Below are 24,182 nucleotides of genomic sequence, written 5' to 3' on the forward strand. Positions count from 1 at the left end.
CGAAGGTCCCATTTACCCTGAAAAACCTTGTCGCTTGAGTGAAAAAATAGAAGGATACACAAGACTAAGAAAAACAAAAAAAAAGAGAAGAATAAAAAAGAAAAAAAGGAGGAGGAGGATAAAGATACCAAAAGGAGAGAGAAGAAAGGGTGGATGAGGTACAACGTGCGGTATCATCCTCCGATCTGATACGGGGCAGCTGGACCTATGAAAGAATGTCCATCCACCTGGAGAAAAGAAAATGTAACAAGGAGGTGGCAACGGGCAGCCAGATAAAGTTATTAGGCCTGGATCCGACTTTAAGTCGACACACAGGATTCCAGAAGTGTAGCGCTTATTCTCTCTTGTATCAATCCGGTACTCGAAACGTTCTTAAAATTTAACATATTTTCTAAAGTAAATATGGGGGCGGCTGTGTTAAGAACGTTTCGTTGTCAAGCTCAACATTGGGCATTTGGACCTATACATGGAGAAATGGAGAAAACCTGTTTGGCCTAAACATGGAGATGTGGAGAACACTATATATGGAGAAAGTCCAGTCCATCATGTCATATGGGACTACCGTCATAGACAGTAGCCATTGTTAGGCCGGAGTCAATGGCTGTCTGTCTGACTGTCTGTACAGGAAGTGATGTCACATGACATACTTTTTATGCCCATATATGAGTCATTCTGTACCACATCTCCATGTTTAGGCAAACTCCACACAGAAAGGCCCTATCGCCAACCCCACCTAGGGTGTGGGCGATAGGGTCTTTCTGTGTGGAGTTTGCATGTTCTCCCCGTGTCTCCTAGGGCTGATACCCTCACAAAAACATGAACAAACTCCCCCCAGAATGACAACAACTAGAATCGTCAGAGAAACGCTGTGGTTGGCCAGATGGTCAAGAATTGGCGTGACCTCGCCCTTTAAGTCGCATGTCACCCTGAGGTCGCATGTCACCCTCAGGTGTCTTACTAGTTGTATTCACTGTATAATCATTTAATAGGAGTTGACAGTGTAAAAGCTAAATTGGGGTACCAGAGAAGGAAAAGGGAGAAAGGGAAAAAAGAAAACAACTTTGAGAATCATTGTTCTGAATCTGAAACATACATTTTGTAATCAGAATAAGTTATATGGTTGATTGATTGAAGGATTTAATAGAAGGTTGCATAGGAAAAAGTACAGTTACATGACAGTACAAATCACTGGTACAAGGTCAACTAAAAGGAGACCCCAGTAAGCTTTTTGGCATAAATTTACCCAGGAACCACTTTATGTATCTCATATAACATTGAAAGACAGATGGATAGAACATAGTACTTTGCATAGGATATCATCAATAACAAAAGGAAGAAACAGCATTCAAAAAGAGAAAAAAAGGGAGAAGAAAAGAAAAGGAAGATATTTAGGTATATTAAAGTGTCGTTTCCGTATCCGCCCTAAGACCGGATCTGCAACATGTGAAACGAATTGACTCCAGTCCAGCCAGTCTCCACTCACACACAGAGAGACGCCTGCGCTCAGTGCGCTGTACCAACCAACAAGCACTCTGCAAGCATCTATCCATCCATCCATCCCCGCTCTACAACAGCTTTAACATGGACAGAAAAGGTAACAACAAAAACAACACATATTAATGGCATTTAATAGAAGCCTCCAGAAAACACAGCGCACGTTCTTCTGTATCTAACTCTGCCCCTGTGACTCGACATTTTAAACGTTAGGGCTGTCAGGGTATTATAATGAAGAAGTGCTGAACAAAAAGAAGAGCAAGAACCACGCGTGGGTTTCAGTGCTGCTGCAACCATGCTAACAGCTAGGCTAGCTGAGCTAGCAGCGTTGCCATGTCTGCTGATTATAAGCGACTTCACTTTGGGGCTTGTTTTTTTCTCTTGTGTTCTTTGTTTTCGAAGAGTTTTGTCAAGGTCCCCCCCATAATTATTAATATAATGTGTATTTTTGTGCTCAGGGACCCCTACCAGATTTGTGTTTAAAATATCTCGCCTTTTCTTTCAAACCATTTAACAAGCTTTTACAACGGATACTGGTATGGTTCTCAATATGGGACATCTGGACACCTCAATGTCAAATTTTGTCCAAAATGGTAATACATAAATGAATACATTTTGGGAAAAAAAAAAAAAAAAAAATATATATATATATATATATATATATATATATATATATATATATATATATATATATATATAATAACAATAATTAATATATAATTACTATTACTATCATTATTATTATTATTATTTTCAACATAAACATTTTGGACAAAATAGAAAATGTTGAGGTGCCCAGATGTCCCTGGTGCCAACCTGTTTTCATAGACCTGGTTACTTGCTTCTCTCGTCAGATCTGGCAACAGTGCCAGCTAGCTAGCCTAGTAGCCTCGCAGTGCATGCGCCAAAAAACTTCTTTCCAAACTCTCAAACATGACACTGGTGCTTCATCACAACACTGTGCCGCGGGACAACAGCTGCGTGCTTACAACCTCAACGTGTCAGAGTGTGTCGTGTCGACACTTTAAAAACCAACAGCAACTTAAATAGACCATAATTCCAACTGCTAACAACTCAATGCTAATCTATTCTACACACACAAATCCATTGGTGCTGATACTGATAGCTAGCTGCTAGCTTAGTTAGCGTAGCTGTTGTTGACTGGCGCTAAAGGCTCACACATAAATACACCTGTCCTGCAAGCGATGCTATCTATGCCTGCTCCAATATCATGAACCAATTTACACAGGGTTCATTCATCGCCATGCCTGCTTGAGGTGGACATTTTTACTACTATATTATTACCAGAATAACCTAGCCCCAAAATGTATGCTAGTGTGGTCCTGGTCCAAATGGACCATTACAGGTCTACTCCTATGGTCTACTCAGTGTGTACAAATCGAACACACACACACGGTGTTCAAGTTCATTTTCTTCTGTAATATAATTCAAAAATTGAAACTTAATATATTCTAGGTAGATTGCGTATGCAGTGAAATATTCAAACACATTTTTTTTTTTCCCCCCGATTTTTTTATGGCATACCGGTCAAGAAAAACAAAAATCCACATCTCAAAATATTAAAATATAACACAAGACACTCTAAACAAAGATGTATTATACAGGCAGACATGTCAACCTTCTGAAGTCAAGAGTTGCTTGAATTCCAGTGTGAATGTCATGTAAAAACAAAATATAACATTTGTCACGGACAAGAACAAGTCTTGCCATTGCCATTCTTGTCCATGTACGGACATATTGATGACCCCTGATTATTACAGTTTTGATTACGTTGTATTTGGTATAGATATTGGTTCTCTAAATGTGAAAACACTGTCACTGCCTTGTAATAATGATTCAAACCCAATGTTCCCTTTTTTTTAGTACTTGTGATGCAGGCGAGAAAGAAGGGAAGAAAGCCCAAGAAAAATGGCAAAAAGTAAGTTAAGGATTGTAATATCCATCAGTGCTGTTGCAGATGTTTTCTTTTTCACACGCACGCACGCACGCATGCACACACACACACACACACACACACACACACACACACACACACACACAAATCCTTTCATTCCTGCTAAAGCTGCTGGAACACACATCCACTAAAAGGTTTAAAACCTGTTAGTGAAAGCGGTGCTTACTTACAGTTCTGTACAGATGTTAGAAAAACCTCACCTCCACCATGCTGTACTGAATGTGTTGTCCTATGTCAAATAACAAAAGGTCTGCTGCTCCCTCCACCCTCCACTCCATAGTATTGCCAGTCCATAGTCTGCATGCAGCACAAAGCTGCTAGGAGCGTCACAGGAAAAGGTGAAACCAAGAGCCACTTGTCCAACGGACAAGTAGATTTCTAATGAGCTTGTCCGGAAGGATTTATGACTTGTCCCGGACAACAGGACAAGCCTTAATGTCAAGCCCTGCAGACAGTATCAAATATGAGTGACTGACTATCGTAAACGATAAAGAACCAGCTCCCCGACAATATCATCAAGACGGTTTTTATTTTTGGACCACAATTCTTATGACCCAAATTTAGTTGTTCTCCATAGAGAAAGAATCACGGTACTTCTGCGACCCAGGGGTTGAACGAGTGACGTCAGGACTTGGGTACTCTATGGACTTGATGATAGCAGCTACACCAAACTGTTGTGTGTAGCCTGCAGGGAATTCATTTAACCACGACTTATGTTTTTGTGAAAGTTTAGCCGGGTGATGTGATATTGTGTTTCAGAGAAGTGCTGCACACTCTGGCTCCATATGCCAAGTTTCTTTTTATTTTATTTATCAACGTATCAGCTCAGGTGCCAAGAGTGTTTTCTCAGGGTCAGCACCTCACCGCAGCCTTTGGTTTGTGTGCGTACCGTCCGTGCGTGTGTGTGTGTGCGTGTCACCTTTCCTGCTATGTTTTGTGCAAGGACGCACTGATTGGTCAGTAGACAAACGCTCTTGCCTAAACATTATACACTATAGAGGGTATGCGCGTGACATCATCATCATACCCATAAGTTATGCTGGAACGCCTACTGAGTGTCAATAAACTACTTTCTGGCCTTAACAATCCATACATGCAAACAGAAAAGTCTGATTGCATTAAACAACGTTAAACAACCTTAAACTCACTTTGCCACTCACTTTGCTACTGATTTGCCATTCACTTTATGCATGCGCATACCCTCTATTGCAGACCTGGTCATTGTGTGGCCCGGGGGCCGTATGCGGCCCTTTGGTTCACTCTGACCGGCCCTTGTAGGGTTATTGGCAAATTACAAAATAAACACATTTTCAAATTTTTCGTCATGCATCATGGACTAAAGCTGAATTTCTTTTATTTTGAAGTTTTGTATTCACGTACATATGGACACAATGCGTACATCAGCACGTGTGCATGATCGTTGTCTCAATAACAAGCAGGTGGTCAGACTGGTCACAAGTGAAGATGACCTGCCTTACCTTACCCATCAAAAATGGCTAAAGTTAGCCCGGCCCTCCACAATATTTTCTGTTTTTCATGTGGCCCCATGGAAAAAATAATTGCCCACCCCTGCTCTATTCTGTCCCTATCGGGACGTAACTCGAACGGCACGTCTAGACTAAAACTACTGATTTTCAAAAGACTAAGAAAATACTAAAACCAAATGGTGTGCTATTCAAAAGACTAAGACTAAATAATACTTTGCTGTTAAAATTAACACTGTTGGTTCCACAGCAGACCTTGGGGTGAATATACCTACTTTACATGCATGTAGAATACAGTAGGTATTAGGTAGGTACACCCAAGGCAGCAATAATGGTGAGCCATTCTTTTAGAGGCGGATTTGTCTCAAGCTTGCTCTCCACTCATACATACGTGTACACACACACACACACACACACACACACACACACACACACACACACACAAACACACACACACACACACACACACACAGGGATTCAAGGAGACTGCGCACTTGGCAGAGTATGCCAATTATTAATGAGCTTGTCGTCTTGATTAGCCTTCTGTTCTCCTGTGTGTGTGTGATTTTGTGTACACACGAGCAAGGATTCAGCTTGAACTCGGCAAAGGCAATGGTTTAAAGCTATACAATGTGATTTTATTTTTGATGGTCACACCAAGGCCTGACAACAATAGCCTATGCACTGGATGAAAGCTTCTTTCAAACATAATGCTGCCAATATGTCCTGATGAGTAAGTACCATTGTGATGAAAACCCACTTATAAACTTATATACATGTCCTGGTCGGTCCAGTAGTTTAAATGCATGTCATTTGTCATAATCAGACGGTGCTGACTAAGGGTGGTAAAGTGTTGGAAAGCATCTGTGACCCAAAATCTGTTATGGAATGGGCGGTGTGCCCGCTGTCGTGTCGTGTAGGGTCATAAAGTTGTAGCGAGGTGCCGAAAAGGTGAGTGGGAGAGAGGCATGGTAAAGGTTCTGTAGAGCTCCCTGTTTTAGCTTGTCTGGCTGTTTAGATATGCCGGAATATGGCATATTCTCAACTCTCAATTCTAATACAGATCAACTCCAAAGCAAAGCAGTACTACGTATGACTAGTGTTAAAATGCTCTGTTTCGTTGTTGTTTTGGTTTCGGGCCAAGCTGCCTCAGCTTCCGGTCCTTTGAGGACTGCACTGCAGGGCAGGCTCCAGCAGACTATTGCCACCTCCTGCCATGGAAAGTTATTTCATCTGATTTCCTCTGACGCGTGCACACAGCAAAGTGCCATCGGGCCGACCGTTTGCTGTAGTTTGTGCGGTGTGACAACCAGAACTTATCATCCGACATACTGTGGGACCCGACTGCCAATATTTAACCAAAATATCCCTCACTGTCAGCTATTTTTCAGTTTTTCCTTATCTTTTCAAGTAGTCAGAATAGTTTTCTATTTTCCGATCAATCCCCCGATCGATCACGGACACGGTCTCTGTGCTTCCGTGAAAAAAAGAAAGTTCCTTCCTTACCCTCATCTTTTTCCACGCCATCCCTTTTTCTCTTTTTTTTTTCTTCCTTCTCATGCATTTTCATACTTTTACACAGCAGCAGCAAACGCTCTACTTAATCTCCACCCTCTACTTTCTCCACTGCTCGTCCGAATCACATCTTCCATCTTATCTCGCCATTCCAGTGTCCCCGCCTCCCTCCTCTTTCAGTAACAATCTCTCTCTCTTTCTCTCGTCCGCCTCTCACTCTCTGGCTGTGGCTTGCTTCAACTCCCATCACATTCCCTTCCCGCCCCCCACACACACACTCTAGTCTTGTCTCGGTTGCAGTGGGTCCGTTGCTCTGTACTATACTGTACGGTACTATAGCGGTGGTGCCGCTAGTGAACTGCAGTCAGTGACAGTGTTGAGTGGAGTGGAGACAAGCTTAGCTCTTGCAGAAGGGAGCAGCAGTCCACCTTAGCACAGTAAAGCTTAGTACTGTATAGCCTTGTTTTCTTTTCTTGGGCCATGTGGCTGCTGGATTGGATCTTCTCCATCAACACAGCTCTTGTGAAGATAGCCAGCGGGCTCAGGTGCAAGTGAGTGGCACGTTGAACCTTGACAGTGTGTATGAGAGAAAGAGACACAGGGTGGTGGGTGTTGTGCCTGTACTACCTGTTGCATAGGTCAGTGGTTCTCAACCTGTGGGTCGGCACCCCCAGGGGGGTCCCCAAATTATTGTGGTGGGTTCCCAGATGATTAACTTAACGTGCAACATTGTTTTCTCACTCTACAGTGAACAACAAACCAACATAAAGTTAAGTGTATCGAGGGTATCTGCACATTTTTAAAGTGACAATTTTAGGACTTTTTAATACCTCTAAAATGACAAATTAAATGCCAAATTGTCAAATATTAGAGGCAGAAAGAGGCAGAAAAATGCTCACAAGTGAGCATGTAGCTATTTTCACAATAGAACCTTGTTATACAAAATGTTATGCCTCAACTCTTAGTGCTCGTCTGGGTGAGGGGGTGCCCAGTAAAAATATGATTATTTTGGGGGTCGCGGCCTGAAAAGGTTGAGAACCACTGGCATAGGTGGGTGATTCAGGAGGCTTTCAAGTAGGTGTGTGTGTGTGAGAGAGATTCAGCCAGCTTTATGTGCACAGATGCCAGTCTGCAGTTCGTTGTTTTTTCTTTTGGCTGACTTACTGATGGTTCAATCCATTTTTAATTAGGCAACAGATGCTGCGTGGCATTGCCTCCGCTAGGTGCCTGAGTGAGTAACTACCTGGCTGCCCTTGTTTTCTTCTTGCGCATGCATTCGTTGCGAGTTGCGACGATTGATTGAGAGAGAGAGAGAGAGAGCGGGAGTGAGATTGATTGATTGATTGAGATGCCCCCCATGGATTTGTGACGTCAGCTCCCAGAAGAAAGACCACATGGTGTAATTTTAGTTATCTTTCTTGTTTCTGAAACTTCCATTGTTGAGGTGTTTTTCTATTCTAGCCAGCACCCACCAACCCAGACAACTGAACAATCCTCTGTTGCTGACAGTTTTGTTTTGACCAGTGTGCATTCTGTGCAATAGCGATGGGACCATATGAAAATGTCACGTCACAAACTCACGATTATTGTGACCAAATAAATTGCGATTTACGATTTTATCACAATGATCAAAATATCCCCAACATCCATTATCCTGGGGCGGAACAGTTGTCAAAAACTGCAGTGCTCACAACAACGCAACACGTTGTGAGCTTGTAGATCGGCAAAGAGATTTGGCTTAATAGATTTGGGAAAAAGAGATTTGGTAGAGAGTGGGTGTCTGTTTTACCAATTATAGAGGGTTTAAACCGGATATGCAGCTCGGCAAATAAAAGGTGAATTGATCCCAGTGCATGACGGAGGATAATTTCACGATAAATTTAAATCTCCACGATACAATTATCGTGATTTTTTTTTTTCTTTTTTTATCACAATAAACTATAATAACGATTACTGTCCCATCCCTTGTTGGGTCTACAGTACACATTGTGCACCCATGGGTGCAGGCAGCAAGCACCCACCACCCACCCAGACAACTGAACAAACCTCTGTTGCAGACGGTGTTGTTTTTGACCAGTGTGCAATTGTTCTCTGCTCCATTTACCCCTCCTCAGCACACACCCTGTTCTGTCTCAGCCTCCACAACGGCAGCTCATTATTGCATAACCCATCCTATCTTTTTATTATCTCCTCTTGTTTTTCTCACTCCCGCTCAGACACAGACATGCACAAACTGAAGGCAAGACGATATAATGTGTGTTTTAAAGATGTTGTGGGGCTTTTTGCCTTTATTGGTAGAGTATGTGGGGAGACAGAGGAAACGAGGGGAGAGATGGGAAGCAAAGTTTGTCGGGAACTGGACTCGAACCCTTTGTGCACTGCATTAGGAGTACGGATGGAGCTCGTAAATTTGTATTGATAATGTGCACCTTATCGATCCTGCTTATTGAACCGGACTTTTATTGAGCCCACTATTGAGCGTTTTCTAATATTTTGTTTAAAGACGACAGATCTGAACAGAACTGGTATATCTTTTTATTGGCCAGTTGTTGTGAGACTTGTGACTGAGTTTGTGGCTGACCACCATCTATGAAGATGACAATTGACAAAAGTAACACTAAATTAAAACAATCATTCATTAGTGTGCAATAAGTGTTAAATGGCTTTATATTATGAATAGTCCATCCATCCATCCATCTTCAACCGCTTATCCGGAATCGGGTTGCGGGGGTAACAGTTCCAACTGAGACTTCCAGATTTCCTTATCCTGCGCAACTTCCTCCACTCCCTCTGGGAGTATACCAAGGCGTTCCCAAGCCAGTCTGGAGATATAATCCTTCCATCTGGTCTTAGGTCTGCCACGGGGTCTCCTCCCAGTGGGACGTGCATCAAGGACCTTCCTAGGAAGGCGCTCGGGGGGCATCTGTACTAGATGCCCGAACCACCTAAGCTGACTCCTTTCCAAGTTAAGGAGCAGCGGTTCTACTCCAAGTCTCTCTCGGGTGATTGAACTTCTCACCCTATCTCTAAGGGAGATACCAGCCACCCTTCTGAGAAAACTCATTTCGGCCGCTTGTACCCGAGACCTTATACTTTCGGTCATGACCCACACTTCATGACCATAGGTGAGAGTGGGAACGAAGATTGCTCGAAAGACAGAGAGCTTTGCCTTACGGCTCAACTCTTTTTTCTTCACAACAGTGCGATTCAGAGACTGCAAAACCGCTCCTGCTGCTCAGATTCTCCGGCTGATCTCCTTCTCCGTCTTCCCCTTTCTCTCACTTGTGAACAAGACCCCGAGATACTTAAACTCCTTCACCTGGGGTAACGTCTCATTCCCTACTTGGACTGCACAATTCATCGGTTCCCTGCTGAGAACCATGGCCTAGTACTGTAATAATTTCTTGATCGCCTCTTGTTTTGATTGTTTAAACATGATGTCATGGGCCGCTATGCTCAATAACAGGCTTGATAAGCCCAAAGCTTATTGATACCGGGTACTCAATACATTTGTTATGGAGTTTGTAGCGGACCCTTGTTTCGAGCTCCATCCCTAATTAAGAGCCAAGGTGCCTGGAATGCTAGGCCGGCCCGGGGCCATAAAGTGAGTTGTTAGACCACAACAAAACCTGGGAGGGGCTTTAGGCGTTGGAGCAAAGGTTTAGCACTGCAGTGTTCTAACTGTGTGTGTGTAGCCAAGAGAGAGTTCACTGTCTTCTACTTTTTCCTCCCCACTCTGTCTCTATCTCAATGAGACTTGACAGGCCGGTCAATTCCTGCCTCTCTTGACTTGACCCACTTTATAAAGAAACCTTCCTCAGAGACATTTAATCACATTGTATTTAGGGTTAGGATCCGGCATCGGAGGAACCACGTCCAACATTGATGGAGGAGCCAGGAATGGGTTCCGTCATGTTTGGAACCATTTCCTTTGGGTTTCCAGAACCTGTCAGAGCTGGTTATTGTGGACCACCATAACTCTTGAGTGTACAAATGAACCGAAATGCATCTGTGTGGGGCCAAATACATATCAATTTGAGGGGTCCTTGGTGCGAAAAAGTTTGAGAAGACCTAGAATCGTCTTAATAGGTTAAATAAAAACATGATTTGCTAGGTTTAAAGTTATACCATGTAACTTTTTTTATAAAACAAATCTTAAAATTGTCCTAACTGTTAAATCGCTAAAGTTTTAGACTCCCACTCCGTTATTTTCAGCTTCTAAAGCCTTCTCTTTATATGTTTTCTATGATCCTGACCGGGCCCCGGTTTTCGCGGAAAAATTACTTCATCACACTACCGGCCAATCACAGCGAGGGTTATACACTGCCGGCCAATCACAGCGCATCTTGAAGTGGGGTCGCTATGGCGGCCATATTTGTAGTCGCCTGTGTGTCTCTATACTCAAAAGGTAATCTCGCCTACCAGGCAGGGTGAAGTAGTCCGTTTCTCCGGAATGCCTGAACGCACAGGAACTAGGGCTGCACGGTTAATCGTTTTCAAACCGAAATCGCGATGTGAAATGTCGCGATTAGCGAATCGCAAAGGCCGCGGTTTTGGCGATTTTCTGCGAAGTTGACTTCCCAAGCATTATGCAGACGTTTTAATTTTAGAAATCCGTTCATAATTGACTAAGGAATGATCAAATCAAACTGTGGTGTCTTTCTTTGCGCATCGCCGGCCGCACCGAGGATTAGCTTTACAGGTTGCTCCAATCTCCTCAGAGGAGAGGAGCCAAGCCAAGGCATGACACTGTCTGTCTAACAGCACGTAAAAGTGTATGATCCCTTCCAACGGAGTACTCCATGGCTACAGGTAGTGAATGTTCTGGTAATCATTATAAATATAACATCCTTAAATCCTTGTGCATAGATTAAATGCTCCCGTTTGTCGTAAGCTGAAAGTGAAAGTGATTTCAGTGCAACGGTGGCTGCTGCTCCTCCTCCACACATGAAACGTATGGCGTGTCTTAGGGTGCATTTTTTTGCCTTGATAAAACTTAAGCAAGGCAGCGACATACAGTACTTTCTTCCTTGACAATAATGAGAGGCAGACAAAACCATTAGGCCTACTGACATTTTGCTGAATATAAAAACGTTTTATATTGCTAATAAGCAAAGTAAAAGGGAATCTTTTGGAAATATAATTGAACTGAATCAAACCATTTGCCAATTTGCCTAGTTAGTGATAATCAATTCATTTTTAAATGTAAACACACAATAAATATTCAAGGAAGCTTAAATGATGTTCTTTGTTTAAATAATTTCCTTGACAATGAGAGGCATTATTACTGAGATTTTTCTGAATATAAAACCTTTTTATATTGCTAAAGCAAAATAAAAGGTCATCTTTTGGAAATATAACTGAACTGAATCAAACCATTTACATGATTGCCAATTAGCCGAGTTAATAATATCAATTTATTTTTTAAATGTATTACACAATAAATATTCAACAGAAGCTTGACCTAAGTTAGTGAAATGATTTTCCTATGGTTAAAATAATTTATTATATCCTTTTAACAAAAAAAAGAAAACTATCACTTATCCTACCTTGATATACATATATAAATACAGGGGTTAAGGTTCTCCGTCCTGGGGATGGATTTCCGTCCTGAGGAGTCTCTAGGGGCCATTTATGAGATCGAGGCAGATTTGCCAAAAAAGAGAAAACAAAAAATGGGGGTGGGGGGGTGTAGCCATGGCCGTGATGTTAATAACATGACCGAAATCGTCAAAATGCAGCATAATACTTGCTAGTCAAGTCAAAATAAATTTCCGTCTTAGGATTTTTTTTTTTTTGCTTTAGCCCCTGTAAATATCGCGAAAAAAATCGCAATCGCAATATTAGTCAGAAAAATCGCAATTAGGTTTTTTCCCAAAATCGTGCAGCCCTAACAGGAACCAGGGACCCCTCTAAAGATAGATCTCGGCGAGGTGGAGGTACGAAACACGGCCGAAAGACGCGGACGCGACCACGGTTTGCTATGGGCTACTGACCACTAGTTGAGCATCTTACACAGTATAGCTTTAAGTTTGCTCACCGGAGGCCAACACACAATGAACCTTTTGAACCGCATCACAACAAAAGAAAGCACGGTCAAACAGTGAGTTAAGGGTTGCCTGCATAATGTGTGCAGACAGCCGGGCGACACGGCCAAAACAATCGAGTCTTATGAAGGGATTACACTCTTAATGCTTTCAATCCTTTTAATTTCATGGACCCCTAGTTTCATATAGGGCATTAACACCCATTTGATAGAATTCATTATTTTGGTTTTAGTTGACAGTTAATTGTCACACAAATAATTGCAATTAATGGTTTAATTGTGTTTGTAGGCTTCGTAAACAAAAAATGCTCAGCGCTGATATGACAGATATACAAAGAAATTATACATTTAATAGCTTTATACTTACAATAAGAAGAATAACGGAAATAGTCAATCTACAAGCCCACAGCTTGGTGCTACTGCTAACCCAGTTAATTCACTCTCTCTCTCTCTCTCTCTCTCTCTCTCTCTCTCTCTCTCTCCATCTGTGCAGTCAAGTAAGTTAGTCTCTCTCTTTCTCTCTCTCTCTCTCTCTCTCTCTCTCTGTGTGCAGTCAAGTAAGTTAGTCAGTCTGAGATGTGTGAACCCATGGACTTTGGTGTTTAGTTGTAGGGTTAGTTATGGTAGATACTGCACTCTAAAATCCTCAGGGGTTAATTTGTACAGATCGAAGCATGTTTGGGGACAGCTACTAAAAGTCTGATTTGTACTGTGCTAAAAAGACCAAATCTATAAGCCAACGACATGTCGTGATGCAATGTATTATTGGCTTTTTCTTTTTTTTGTTGTTGGCAAACTGCATCAATATCACTGTCATGGGGTGTTGTGGTATGATTAGCCACCATTAGGGGTGATAGTTATTTCAATCAATCGATTATGACATGAAAAAGGGTGTAATTAAAGGCGAAAAGAAAAGCATTTGCAAGATGGAAAACAACTACAGTAAGCCATTGTAGTATTATCTTTATGTACATATATGTACACATATATTTGGCGGTATTTGGGCAATTTGGTCTTGGCAGTGTGTCGAGGTTCAATTGGTCTGTAGGAATCTGCTATTTCACATTTTAACACTTATGTTGCAATGATTTTTTCTCTTCAATGTCTCGCGTTGCCATGGTTACCATAGACTTCCATGTAATTGTGTAAAAAGTGCACGCCCATGCCTAGATGATGCACCACGTGTGTAGATGCTGTTCACAGCTTTCAAACAAAAAAATCCGCTTGGAAATCCGTTCAGGCATTCATGATTTATGGGCCATTATGTTTTCTTCAGATGTAAACAAACATGGCTGCCATGTTTGAAAGAATGGGTTGGTATGGGGGTTAAACATGCAATTTCGCGATCGCGATCATGCCTAATACATTTCTGGAGGTCAAAAAAAAAAATTTGAAAAAAAAAATTTTGAAAAAAAAAAAAAAAAAAAAAGTTTTTTCAAAAACGGCCCAAACTCGGGAAACTCGGGGTTGGCACAGCGTTGGTATCAATACAAACTCAGGAAACTCGGGGTTGGCACCAGATGTGTTAATCAAAGTGTCTTTTCTTTGTGTGAGTTGTGTTGTTTGCACATGGCCTAAAACATTGTAATTGCAGGTGTATAGGGCTGTCACAATTATTACATAATCGTCCAATCGTGATTATTTGACATAATCGTGATTATTTTTCATAATCGTCATAATCGTTTCCATGTCAAAAATAGTGGAAATAGCAGATCTACAAGCTCACAACGCGTCGCATCGGCTATTTCCACTATCAATGTTCTTTTTTAAGTATAAAGTTGTCAAATATGTCAGTCATTTCTTTGTATATTTAGCTTATGTGTCATATCTACCATGTGTAATTCAAAGCCTAAAAGCCAAACGGAAATGTAATTGTCAACGACAAAAACACAATTAAATCGTTAATCGCAATTATTTGAGAGAAAATGTATCGTCATGTAAAATACCATAATCGTGACAGCCCTACAGGTGTACTGTACCTCATTCCTTTATCTTCTGGTTTAAGTGCAAAATGACACTGCCTACAAACAGACACTTAACCCCCGACTGCTCCCCGGTGCTCATTCAGAACAAACCACTGCTGGGTCAAAGTAGAGCGAGGTCATTTCCCTTCGGGGAGCAATACAAATATAAAGCAGCAGCTCAGGCCACAGGATTTAAAAGTAATATTGGCACATGCAGTATGTAGGCCTATCCCAACTATGGGATAGGATTATATATATATATATATATATATATTATATCAGGATTATATCAGGGTTATAAACGTAATAATACACACATACCCATACATCAAGTAGATGATTTTTTGTTAAATATATCTCATATTAAAGGGATATTTGTATAAAATGAATTTGTAGCGATGATGTGACTATCAATGTTCTCAGTTGACTTTAAAGGACCTGGATAGTCATACTGTGTAAATAATATCATTAGCATAACGGTGGAAATGGATTGCGTTGCCTTTCAATAATGTAGAGTAATATGTGATTGTGTGTCACACCACTCATGATTAATGAACCAGAACAGAAAATCAACCACTGGGGATGGATAGATATCTATTTGATAAATGTGATGGAACACAGTAGTCCCAGACTTATTAAGTCATGCTAGAAAAGATTTTGTTTAGTTTTTTGTTTGTTTTTAAACTTTAAGCAGGGCTGGCTGGTGGGCTTAAATTTGTCATTTACTTAACACTTATGTTGCAATGATTTTTTCTCTTCAATGTCTCGCGTTGCCATGGTTACCATAGACTTCCATGTAATTGTGCAATTGTGTAAAAAGTGCACGCCCATGCCTAGATGATGCACCACGTGTGTAGATGCTGTTCACAGCTTTCAAACAAAAAAATCCGCTTGGAAATCCGTTCAGGCATTCATGATTTATCAGCCATTATGTTTTCTTCAGATGTAAACAAACATGGCTGCCATGTTTGAAAGAATGAGTTGGTATGGGGGTTAAACATGCAATTTCGCGATCGCGATCATGCCTAATACATTTCTGGAGGTCCAAAAAACATTTTTGAAAAAAAAAAAAATTGAAAAAAAAAAAAAAAATCAAAAACGGCCCAAACTCGGGAAACTCGGGGTTGGCACAGCGGTAGTACCAATACAAACTCGGGAAACTCGGGGTTGGCACCATATGTGTTAAGTACGCCTGGTTGGGTGGTGACCCAGCTTTTAGAGTTGCTGTATGGTAAAAGATGTTATGACATTTACTTCAATGTCTTCTGTTCTATTGCCAGAATCTTTAAAATCGTACCTTTTAATGTGCACGATGTGCACGCCATTCACAGCTTTCAAACTAAAAAATCCGCTTGGAAATCTGTTCAGGCTTTCAAAAGATATAGGCTATAGTGTTATCTTCAAATGTAAACAAACATGGCTGCCATGTTTGAAAGAGAGCAGTTCTGGGAGTCAAACATGCATTTCGCGATCGAGATCATGCAGAAACCGGGAGTAGGGAGAGGAATGCCAACTCGGGGAAACTCGTGTTTGGCACCAAGTGTGTTAAGCGAACATTTTGTAATTCTAATATTTGCTTCTGGGTGGTCCCTGCAACAACATATTTTGAGATGGGGGTCCGCGACCAAATACATGTAATTTTGGGGGTCCTTGACATGAAAAAGTTTGAGAACAACTGATTTAGAAGAAGGGTTTAGAAGCCATTTATAGAATCGGGTCAAAAATATTCAAAGACTTGTACGAATGTTCACGATTTATCAAAAAATAGATCTACAAGCTTGCAGCCACACTGTGAGCTTGTATATCTTCTATTTTTTAATAGTTATAGCATAAAATAATGGTTAAAGTGGTTCAAATCTAAAGTGGCACAGATTTGCATTCAGGTCAAAGCATGTAGAGCAGGGGTCTTCAACAGGGTTACTACAGAAGGTCCGACAAATCTTTGTGTGATTGGGGAACATTAGGCTTCGTGAGCTTGTATGTAGAATGTAGATTCATTTGGCTATTTCCAGAGAGTTGGTGTAGAGGAAAAAAAGAGCTTACCAAGTACAGAGCCAACAGTCATATTTGTTCATCTCTCTCTCAGCTAAGAGTCCTTGGCCTGAAAAGACCCCTGATGTAGAGACACTAGGAAAGCAACTGGTCCAACATTCATGAAGTCAGAAATATGATGGAGAGAGAGAGAGAGAGAGAGAGTTCTGACTGAGGAGGAGGAGAGAGAGCGCTGTCATCCCTCCTCACCTGCAATGCAGTGCTCGGCCACATCGGCCAATCCCATCCCAGCCTGGCGGAGGAGGGGGCGGGGCTTGAGGGCCGACGACAGCCAAGGAGAGTTCTCGGTCAGAGAGAGAGAGAGAGAGAGAGAGAGAGAGAGATGAACGAGAGAGGGAGAGAGTCAATAGGCATCATGTGAGGGAGAGAGAGAGAGTGAGGAGCAGTGCCTTGCACTCCACTCCGGTACCCAGCCTGCGGCAGCCAGGCTTTCTGGATCTCTCCCTACTTCTCTTCTCCTTCACTTCTTTCCATCCTCCTCCTCTTCTCCATCCTCCTCTCTCCCCTCTGTCTGTACTAGTCATCATCGCTCACTCTTTTCCTCTCCTCTTACTTTTTTCTTTCACTATTCTTTGCCAAACACCTGCCTGCCCCTCTCACACAGGCACGCACGCACACGCACGCGCCTCCACACTCACAGACATGTATGCACTGCAGACGCACACACACAATCCCTGCTGCTCACTCATCATCAGTCCTCGTCGCCACTCTTCTTCACTCCCTCTCCCAATCTGTCCTCCTCTTTCTTCCTCTCCTAAGATCTTTTAATCCCTCCCTCCCTCCCTCCCTCCCTCCCTCCGCTGGTGGATGGATTGAGAAGGTCTTTACTACTTACTGGCAACTCTCTCCTCTCCTCTCAGTCACATCTCATGGGTATCCGTGCATCCTCCAGGTAAGATGAGGCTGTGTGTGTTATCTGTGAGCGCGTACTTTGTGCACGAGTGCGGAAACGTAGTCCAGCGAGGACGCCAGGGTGACGGTCTTGAAGAGTCCTTAAAGCGCCCAACAACATGCATGACAACGGACATGACGTCCACTGTCCGGTGATCAAAACCAGTGACAGTGGCTTGTTGTCAAAACTGTCTTTGTTTTCCTTCACTGCAAAATTCTGCAGTGTTGTTTGTAGGGTTGGGGGCGGTAACCGCCGTACCGGCGATTTTATAACCTTTTCTGTCAAGTCTTGTAACTAAAACCTGTATCAGCACTCAATCACTGCGTTTTGAGACGTGAGTTTACCATAGAGTTATGGAGTTTACAGAATCACTGTAGCCTACACGATCCTGACTACCCGTCTCTCTCTTCTGGTTTGTTCACACACAGTGGCGTCAGTTCAGAAAAAGCTAAGGTATGGCAACATGACTGGTGTTGCCATACCTTAGCAACAGGCATGATATATTTATTTTAAGAAGTACATATAATATATAATTATATATACCTATAATATAATTATAATACCTTGTTAAAGTGACCATTTTGTTACATTTTGCATTTGTAGTTATTTTACTGTAATTTACCAACATAATAACCAGTACAGATAGACAAAGAGACATTTATGGATTTACATTTAGAACTAACTTTTATCTTCCCCCCCCTGGACCCAGGGTAAGGCAGCTGCATACCCCTGCCATACCCATTGACGCCCCTGTTCACACACAGCTGTGTGAAAAGTAAGTAATAGAAAGCCAGACCCGCTGTGCTGTACGGAGAAGTATAACTCGGGCAGTCAGGCTGTGGAGAGACGACTTTTGGGAAGATGATTGCAATATTTTGGCTTATCGCCGAACCTTAATTAATAGATACGGGGGTGCGGTAATTACCACAGTACCGGCGGTAAATGGGAAGACGGTAATCTCGGTAACAAAATGTCGATACCGCCCCAGGCCTAGTTGTTTGTTTGTTTGAGCTCTGAGGCTGTTAAAACTGACCCGTAATGTACGGATGATCTTTACTGAGTGTGTCTACACTACAGGGTAGGCTAGTGAATGTTACAGGCATGGTGTGTGTGATATCAAATGTGAGCTTACCCATAATCACAGTAATCCTATTCCATCATATTCAAAGGCTTTTGGAGGGAAATGACAGACTCCATGGAGCACTGTAGAGGGGAGGTGTGTGTGTGTCTGGCAAACTGAACCTTGTTGACGCTTGTTAATGTTGTATACATCAAGGCAATTATGTTTCGGCACTCATTTTTGTTTTTGGACAAGAATTCTCCTTTTGGTCATAAAAAACGCCACTTATTAATCGGTTAATCGATCGATAAGGTTACTTATCATGATGACACATGTTCTGTATTTCTGGCAAATGTTTCCCCTCAGAATATAGGGAAACGTTGGGGTTCAAGTGATTAATCCAGGCCTTTTACTGTTACCAATGTTTTTGGAGCTGTGTGGAACACAAGCTCCCTATACGTGGCGGTGTGTGTCTGTCTGTCTGTCTGTCTGTCTGTCTGTCTGTCTGTCTGTATGTAGCCTCTGGTGTAGCCTGAGTACCCTGGGTGACCAGAGAGGTGCTGTTGAGTCTAGCCTGCCCTGAGCATCAACTGCAACACACACACACACACACACACACACACACACACACACACAGCTCCACTTCGAACAGAGGTTCGATTTTTTACATTGGTGTTTAGGGGTATTTTATTTATTCTGTCATGATGACCAGGACCTGGTTAACAAAATGTAGTTCTGTACTTGTACTGTATGGAATGACAATAAAACTGCTTGAACCTGGAACCTTACTGAAGCCTAGCACTACGCTCTATCCTAGCATCATAAGGAAGAATTACAGACAGCCTGATAGTGTATGAGTTAGTGAGCGAGAGCAGTCCGTAGGAGGAGAGGGATGCTTGGAGAGATGATACCTAGAAGTTTTAGAGGGGAGGGGTGAATGGGTGATCCGATGAAAATCGCTCGATTGACATGTGTGTTTGTGAAGACTAAAAGTGAACAGTCAGTGTGTGTGTGTGTGTGTGTGTGTGTGGGTGGGTGGTTGCAGTGTTATGCCTGTGCTACACATTGTGTGGGCTGGCAACGCTCTCAGGAAGTGCTAACATATTTGAATGAGTCAATGCCAATATGCCATAGATAGATAGAAAAGGAGTGTGTACAAATGGACCTGTTCCATATGTGCACTCAATAGTTATGGGGTCCTTGAAATTAAAAGGTTTTGGGGGCGCCCACTGGCCTACTGGTTCAGGCGCATACCACTTAGGCATTGCCACATAGGCATGGCCTAAGTGGCGTCCTAGCAATTCATTTTCATTGAGAGGTGGGCGGTTATTTTGGCCGTGTGGAGAAGTTTAGGGGCAGTGAGGCGAGCAGGCGGCGAGAGCTGGACTGAGGTCATCTTTGTGAAATACAGCCCGGCGTTTACTCGCTGAGCGAGCGTGTTTGTGTCTCACCGCGGCGCGGTCCCCGCTGACCCAAGCGGGAGCCCTCACGGCAACCGCGATCAGTCTGAAGGGCCCTTCACATAATTATGTACAGTACGTTTCTTTTATATAAACCATCATCACTCTCATATTGTACCTGTACATGCAGCTGACATGTCCCTGGGACCTCCGTGCCGTGGTATGGGAGCAGAGCGGACACTGTTCCTTTAAGCCCAGGCATATTAACCATTGATTTAGTGTGAAGTTGAACACTGCGCTACGATGTAAGCACTTTTTGCTGCGGTTTACTCTACTCTCTCTCTCGCTCGCTCTCTCTCTCTCTCTCTCTCTCTCTCTCTCTCTCTCTCTCTCTCTCTCTCTCTCTCTGGGGATTCTTAACCCGTTAAGACCTGAGGCCGATTCTACAAAAGGTGTCTAAATCAGTGGTTCTCAAATAGGGATGGGACGATAAGCGATATTGTTGTTGTTTATCGTGTTAAAAAACACTCACGATAATCTTAGCGTGGAGATTTCATTTATCGTGACATCGTCCTCCGTCATGCACTGGGATCAATTCGCCTTCTATTTGCCGAACTGCATATCCGGTACCATAAACCCTCTATTGGTAAAACGTACTTATACGTACTTGATACAGTCTTTTTTTCACTCCCTACCAAATCTCTTTGCCAAAAAATAGCCGATCTACAAGCCAAGGACACCCCCCCCCCCCCCCCAAAAAAAAAAAAGAATAATGAGATGTATTTATTTGGCCGCAGATCCTCCTCCTGAAAATGTTTTGTGCCAGCATAAAATATGTGTTTTTGTTCTCGTCTCCTTTATATCCTCCAGGCTTAACATCTTGGATACAAAACAGCTTAGTTCTTTTGGTTCACACCAGCGCTGTCTTTCTTTGCAGAGTTGGAAGCAAATGTCAAAGCAAGTGATGTTTGTTTGTAGAATGATCAAACTGATTTTTATTTTATTTTTATGTTTAACCCCCCTTCACTTGAACCCAGTGTCCCTATTCGTAAATAATAGGCAAACATTCGGATAGACGCCTTGAGGATAGACCCCTTGAGGACAGAGGTCAACGAATTATATAGGATTTAAGTCAGAAGTTTATATTATTGACTTGATGGGTCCTAATGTAACTCCATGTTTAACTTTGATGAATTATAAAAGCTAATAAGATACGCAGCTCACTTATTTCAGCTCAGTGGCCTTGTGGGGAGACTAGAGTGTCTGTCCTGAGATTGGGAGGTTTGGGTTCGATCACCGGCCGGGTCATACCCAAGAGAAAAATGGGACCCAAATGGGTCTTTGTTTACTCTTGAGTGAGAAAACAATGTTTCACATTAAGTTAATCATCTGGTGACCCCCCCCAAAAAATAATTTGGGGACCTCCCTGGGGGGTCCTGACCCACAGGTTGAGAACCACTGCTACCGCTACAGAAACAGGAGATGGGCTCCTTCCCTATGGGCCTCACGGTTCAGCATGGCTTGCTTACTTATTTCAGGTGCTGGGTTAGAAATGATGACGAAGAGATGGAATAAACCCTCACACTCATATAATATGCTCACCAGTGTAATTCATAGAGGATGTTTGGAGCCAAGGCTCTTCATCAGGAGTTTGACCTGACGGAGAAAAACATCAATAAATTACACTGGGAGCGTAATGCGTTTGTTCTCTCTCTTCATAACTTTGATTAATGACATTAATAGTCTCACTGTAGCACATGTAGCCGCTGTATCGACACCTAACACACCTTTATTTGATAAAGTGTCTGACTCTCACAGCTTTTGTCAATGCAATGCCCATAAATCATTAATATAAATGTCAACATTTTGTGTTGCGTTAAAATCTTACTGAACTTTCCTGAATAGAATAACTTTTTGGCATGTATTAAAAAGCAACTTTGACCAAAAATACAGGAATAAACAAACATCAATAATGCCGACTGCATACGATTATTAGCAAGTTTCGCGTTGTCATATTGTCATATTACTGCAGCTGTGTGCTGCTGGTAAGCTTTTGGAAAATGGTGTGCTGTCCAAGTACCGGTATACTGCGAGTCGTAGCCAATGAGATAAACATGCCAGACCTCTTGTGTATATATATGCTTGTCCTTGAAACTGGATGCATTTAATCAAAACTAATCGTGTGGCAGAGAGAATTTGACTTTCAAGTGTACATATAAATTGGACACTGAATATTTGGCACAGTTAAACAACCTTTTTACTCATTCCAGTGACACTGGTTCTCAAACCTTTTTTGGCTCGGGTCACCCCTGTAAATAACGTGTTCATCCTCCACAGAGCCCTTGAATTATATTGTTACTTACTTAATAGTGCCTTACATTTATGTCATATTACGCTACAAGGCCACATACATGTACAATCTCTCCCCCTTAAAGAGATACAGTATGTCACAAGGTGAACTTGAAAGATTAGGACAGATTGTAAATAACTCTATTTAACTTTGTTTAACCACTTGAACCCCAGCATCCCTATTATTCTGTGTGGAACATTCACAAAGAAAATATCTTTCCTATCTACAATCGTCTCTTTTTGGTGAAGAGATTTGATTTAGATCAAAAAAAGAATGCACAAAGTACAGTACAACTCGGGTCTGTTTTACTAAGTGTAGAGGGTCAAAGTAGTTGCGGCACCGAGTGCCTCACTGCGAGCTCGTAGATAGCTATCCTACATATAATTTTAGAGATCGCTCAGTCGTAGGTCAGTCACAAATGCATTTCTACCTTTATCTCTTCAGCAACTGATCCCAATTTTCACATTTTTCATTGGCCATTAGCATTAGACAGAGGCTGACGGAGCCCGATTTCCATTTTCACCAAATTCAAGCTATTTATTCGCGTTTTTATACCACTTCTGTTCAACTCAACTTCAGCCTGTTGTCAGGGCAACGGTCCGTTCCTCCAGGCCATGGGATCTGTAACCCCACACCCACCAATCTCACAGTTAGGAATGTTGCAGTCTCTCTCTCTCTCTCTCTCTCATGTGGTTTGCCTGCATGCACGGGTCACTCATGCACCGGGTGCATTTGATGTGTGTCTTATCTTCCGACGGGTATGGCAAAATTATGTAGAGCAAGCGCATTCTCACGCACGCACCAGTTACAGTTACTTTCTCCATAACCCACACTCTGCACATATATTGGAGCACATATCTTCAAACGGGTAAGGTCTAGTCTTTGAAAAATCTTGAAAATGTGTGCAAATCTTTGAATGTACAGTATACATTTATTTTAAAGCAGACATTTGTAACACAAATCCTTCTTTCTCTTGGTCCCTGGAACAAAATATTTTCAGATGGGGGTCTGTGGTCGAATGCATAATTCTAGGGGGTCCTTGACATGAAAGTTTGAGAACCACTGACAGAGAAACATAGGTTTTTCAGAACACTGTTAGGATCTAGAAGACTTTTTTTTATTTTTAGGTCTAAATGGGTTAAACTGAAGTGATAAATTCCAAATATTATCAAAGTATTCTGAGGCACCCGGGGGCGTCACAAGGGGTAGGAAAGTGGGACTGAGTTACCAGGGCCCAAGGTGGAGGGGCCCTAGTAACTTGTAAGCTTGTAGATCTGCTATTTTTGAAAAGTCATGAAAATGTGCGCAAATCTTTGGATATATGTATTTTTTAAGTGAACATTTGTAACTCAAATTGTGGGGGGGTCCCTGGAACTAAATATTTTGAGATGGGGGGGGGGGTCCTTCACATGAAAAAGTTTGAGCATCACTGACATGGAAACATAGGTTTCTTGGCACACATTTTCACGATCTTTCAAAAAATAGCAGATCTACAAGCTCGCAGCGCGGCACTCGGTGCCGCGCTGTGAGCTTGTATATCTGCTATTTTTCAATAGTTAACATTCCTGGGGGGCCCGCTGTGAATCCTTGTACCCAGGGCCCAGAAATTGGTGTGACGCCCCTGGAGGCACCCCTGGACTTGTGTCACAGCACCCTAGGGGTGCCTGCGACACCCACTTTGAGAAACCCTGCAGTGACCTAACCTGTAATACTACACTAGCCATACAGGACAGCAAAACACAAACACAGTAGTAAACACACTATTCTGTTTTTGCTCTGTCAACGATGGCTCGACAAAGATAATGTGATTAGGTGGACAGACTATATAAGGGGGTTGGAAGTTTATTTACAGCTTCTGTGCGATAGTCAGTTGTGAGTGAGTGTGTTTGTGTGTGGTGTTGGATTGCAGGGTTGCCATGTCTGCGTATTATAAGCGACTTTGGGCTTCCT

At 42.3% G+C, this 24,182-nt stretch overlaps 1 protein-coding gene across 3 annotated transcripts in view; it reads left to right on the plus strand.

The window, feature by feature from the left end:
• Positions 1-1,494: 1,494 nt before the first annotated feature.
• The window catches only part of LOC308287656 (SRSF protein kinase 1-like), a 55,332-nt gene continuing 32,644 nt past the window's right edge, over positions 1,495-24,182 (plus strand). For all 3 annotated transcript variants that reach the window (XM_080728887.1, XM_080728889.1, XM_080728888.1), the window contains exons 1-2: positions 1,495-1,594; positions 3,379-3,433. In XM_080728887.1, coding sequence (XP_080585013.1) covers positions 1,582-1,594; positions 3,379-3,433 — 68 coding nt within the window. In that variant the 5' untranslated portion in view covers positions 1,495-1,581. The remainder of the gene's footprint in view (positions 1,595-3,378; positions 3,434-24,182) is intronic.

Source organism: Nannobrachium achirus (genome assembly GCF_963921795.1).
Source record: "Nannobrachium achirus genome assembly, chromosome: 6".
Lineage (NCBI taxonomy): Eukaryota > Metazoa > Chordata > Actinopteri > Myctophiformes > Myctophidae > Nannobrachium > Nannobrachium achirus.